Source organism: Pinus tabuliformis, chromosome 5_1 (assembly GCF_031772625.1).
Source record: "Pinus tabuliformis cultivar Carrire ecotype Pingquan chromosome 5_1, CPIR1, whole genome shotgun sequence".
NCBI classification, from domain to species: domain Eukaryota; kingdom Viridiplantae; phylum Streptophyta; class Pinopsida; order Pinales; family Pinaceae; genus Pinus; species Pinus tabuliformis.
Window position 1 is genome coordinate 175,415,722 of NC_142305.1, and position 2,819 is coordinate 175,418,540.

At 47.6% G+C, this 2,819-nt stretch overlaps 1 protein-coding gene across 1 annotated transcript; it reads left to right on the forward strand.

Moving 5' to 3' along the window:
• The first annotated feature begins 588 nt into the window (after window positions 1–588).
• On the forward strand, window positions 589–1,107 carry LOC149163987 (uncharacterized). Its single transcript, XM_089429328.1, has one exon. The coding sequence runs from the start codon at window positions 589–591 to the stop codon at window positions 1,105–1,107; it is 519 nt and encodes a 172-aa protein (XP_089285454.1).
• The last annotated feature ends 1,712 nt before the right edge of the window (window positions 1,108–2,819 follow it).

Below are 2,819 nucleotides of genomic sequence, written 5' to 3' on the forward strand. Positions count from 1 at the left end.
GTCAGTTGCAATGGACCTGGATGAGGTGGGCTATACGAGGACCCCAATCCCCATGAGGTCATTTGGTCTCGCCATCAAGCTATGTCAGGCTTTGGTCCCTTTGCCGCATCTCTACGACCTCTGTCAGCTCCTAGCTCTGCACTGGACCGACCTGGGCCATCTGTGTCCCATCCTCCACCCTCTATCAACATCGAAGATGCCTTCAGCTTGGACTGCCCACCGCTTTCCTCGGCTACCTTGAATCTCCTTGGTACCTACCTACAACCATTGCCCACTTTCGACGTGCCACTGCCCCGTCTACCCCACATTTCTGCCCCGCCCTACAACCCTTCCACCTCTGGCATCCCCCCTCCTCGTACTACTACCTACCCTATCCCTACACTATCTGGTAGCACCCTTAACCCTGGTGGCCCATCTCCCAGCACCCCAATCCCTTTTGGATGCTTCAACTTCTCGGTCCCAAACCCTAAATCGACCCCATCCACCCCACAGATGGTTAACCAGGGCATACGGGGATATCTTTGGGACTATCTGACGGCTCACAGATCTAGCAAGCTAAAGAAAGGAAGGTGCCTAAAATCTATCGATATGGACATCAATCTATCCTTGGGCGAAGACCTCTCAATGGGGGAAGTTGCTGATACAGCCAAGAAGGTCTTGGTGGGCCGAGTTCGGGGGCAGAACTATACTGTGGAGAGACTTTGTCTCTGGACCTCAGAGATTTGGGGTTCTTTACTCAAAGAACTACCCACCATGCAGGTGCTTGTGCGAGGATGGTTTGCCCTTCGTTTCCACAGGGAAGAGTACATGGACTGGATACTCTCTAGATTATGGCATATCGAATTAGCCCCTATTATGTTGAAAATATGGGATCCCTTATTTGATCCTGGGAGGGAACAGATGGGAGCTGGGCCGATTTGGGTTCGATTACCAAGCCTTCTGATGCAATACTGGACTCCAGTCGTTTTTAAGCGCATAAGCATGGCACTAGATACCTATTTAGAACATGATCATTCCTATGAAACGTCAGGGAATACGACTATGGCTCGCATCCTGGTTCATTTGGACACCAGAGAAGGCCTGGAGGAAAACATTACCCTGCATTGAAGGCATTTCACTCACTAACAAAATCTTGGTTATGAAGGTGTTCCATTGAGGTGTAGATGGTGCCATAAGGTTGGACATATTTTCAAAGAATGCCCACTGCTCATGCCTACTACTCCGGCTGCTACAAAGGGAACCAAACATCGCCAGATGAAAGACATGATTGTGGATGAGCAGCCCACAAGTCTAGATAGTCCAAAGGATGTGGCTGGGGTCACTGCTCAGCCCAACGCTTCCCAGATGTCGCCAATCTCGCCTCGTATGACTAGATCTCGATCTGCTGTGGAGGCTGCTCCTACATCGGGTACAATTTCTTCTCCCTTATCCTCTGCACTAAATTTTAATCAATATTTTTTTCTCATTGGCATCATCTGCATCTTCACCTTGTTTGGTTACCTCTCCCATTACCTGTGCACTTGATCACCCATTGCCTATCTTTTCCACCACCCCCCAGTTGTCCTTAGACATGGGCTCCAACACAATCCTATTTTGCCATCTGCTTCGGGTTCACATTCCTACAACCTCCGTTCCTGCCACCAGGCAATCCCTTACTCGCTTGGATTAGGTATCACACCCTCAAATGTTGTGCATAAACCCACTCGGGGGAGGCCTTCCAAGATGTCCAAAGCCATTAAGATTGTTGGGGATGATGTAGCTCAAGGCAGACAAAACACCACTGAAAGGGTACTTAGAGCACCAGACACCCTTGGCAATGTTCCCCCATGAAGAGGCTCTCCTTCAACTGTAGGGGACTAGCTAGTCCCTCTAAAAGATCATCCCTTAAGAGACTCTTGAGCTGTGAGCCTTGTGACATTATTTTTCTTCAAGAAACCTTAGGTAGCTTTGAGCTGATTGTTAAGACCCTTCTAACTATCATGCCAGGGTGGCACTTTCAAGCCCTGGATGTTGCTGAGAGATCCAGGGGTCTATCTCTCGAGATAAACCCTCAAACCATCAAGGTTATATCGACTTGGGGAGGTCAGGTTTTCCTGGTTATCGATATATTTTCCACTAAATTGGGAAAAAATCTATGTATTATGAACATTTATGCACCCAAACACAGTATATTGGATTTTTAGCAGCAGCTCCTTGAGAATCCCCTGATAGACCAATCCAATATTCTAGGGGGAGATCTTAATTTCTCCATCAGACATGAAGAATTCTGGGGACACCACTAGTAGCTGGATCCACTCTCGGATCAACTCGGCATCCTCCTGGAGCAACATGGTCTTATTTATGTCCCTATGAACAAGAAGTTGCCAACCTGGCACAACAGAAGGACTGGAGATGCAACTCTGGGGAGGAGACTAGATAGGTATCTCATTCATGAAGATCTTCTTACTTCCCTCACAAATTTCAGATAGCGGGCGGGGACTAGAGGAAAATCGGATCATTCCCCTATTTATCTGGAAGTGGCAGGCTCCTTCAAAAAACCTAGGGCTCCTTTAAGTTTAACGACCTGGTTAAAGGACCTTGAATATCTCAGGTTGGTTTCGAAATTTTGGAAGGCCCATCCCTTACCAAATGTCCAGAGGAAGGCTGAGGGTTTCTATAGTAACCTGATCAAACTCAAGCGATTATCCATAGATTGGGCCAGAAGGAAAAAGGCTAAGGAGGAACATACCCTTGGTGACACTAAAAATTAGCTGGCCACTCTAATGGATGAACAGGGAAGAGGGTACACCTCTATAACAACAAAAATACACCTTGTGAAC

Coding starts and splice junctions, on each gene's coding strand:
- LOC149163987 (XM_089429328.1), top strand. CDS start 589: ATGGACATCAATCTATCCTTGGGCGAAGACCTCTCAATGGGGGAAGTT.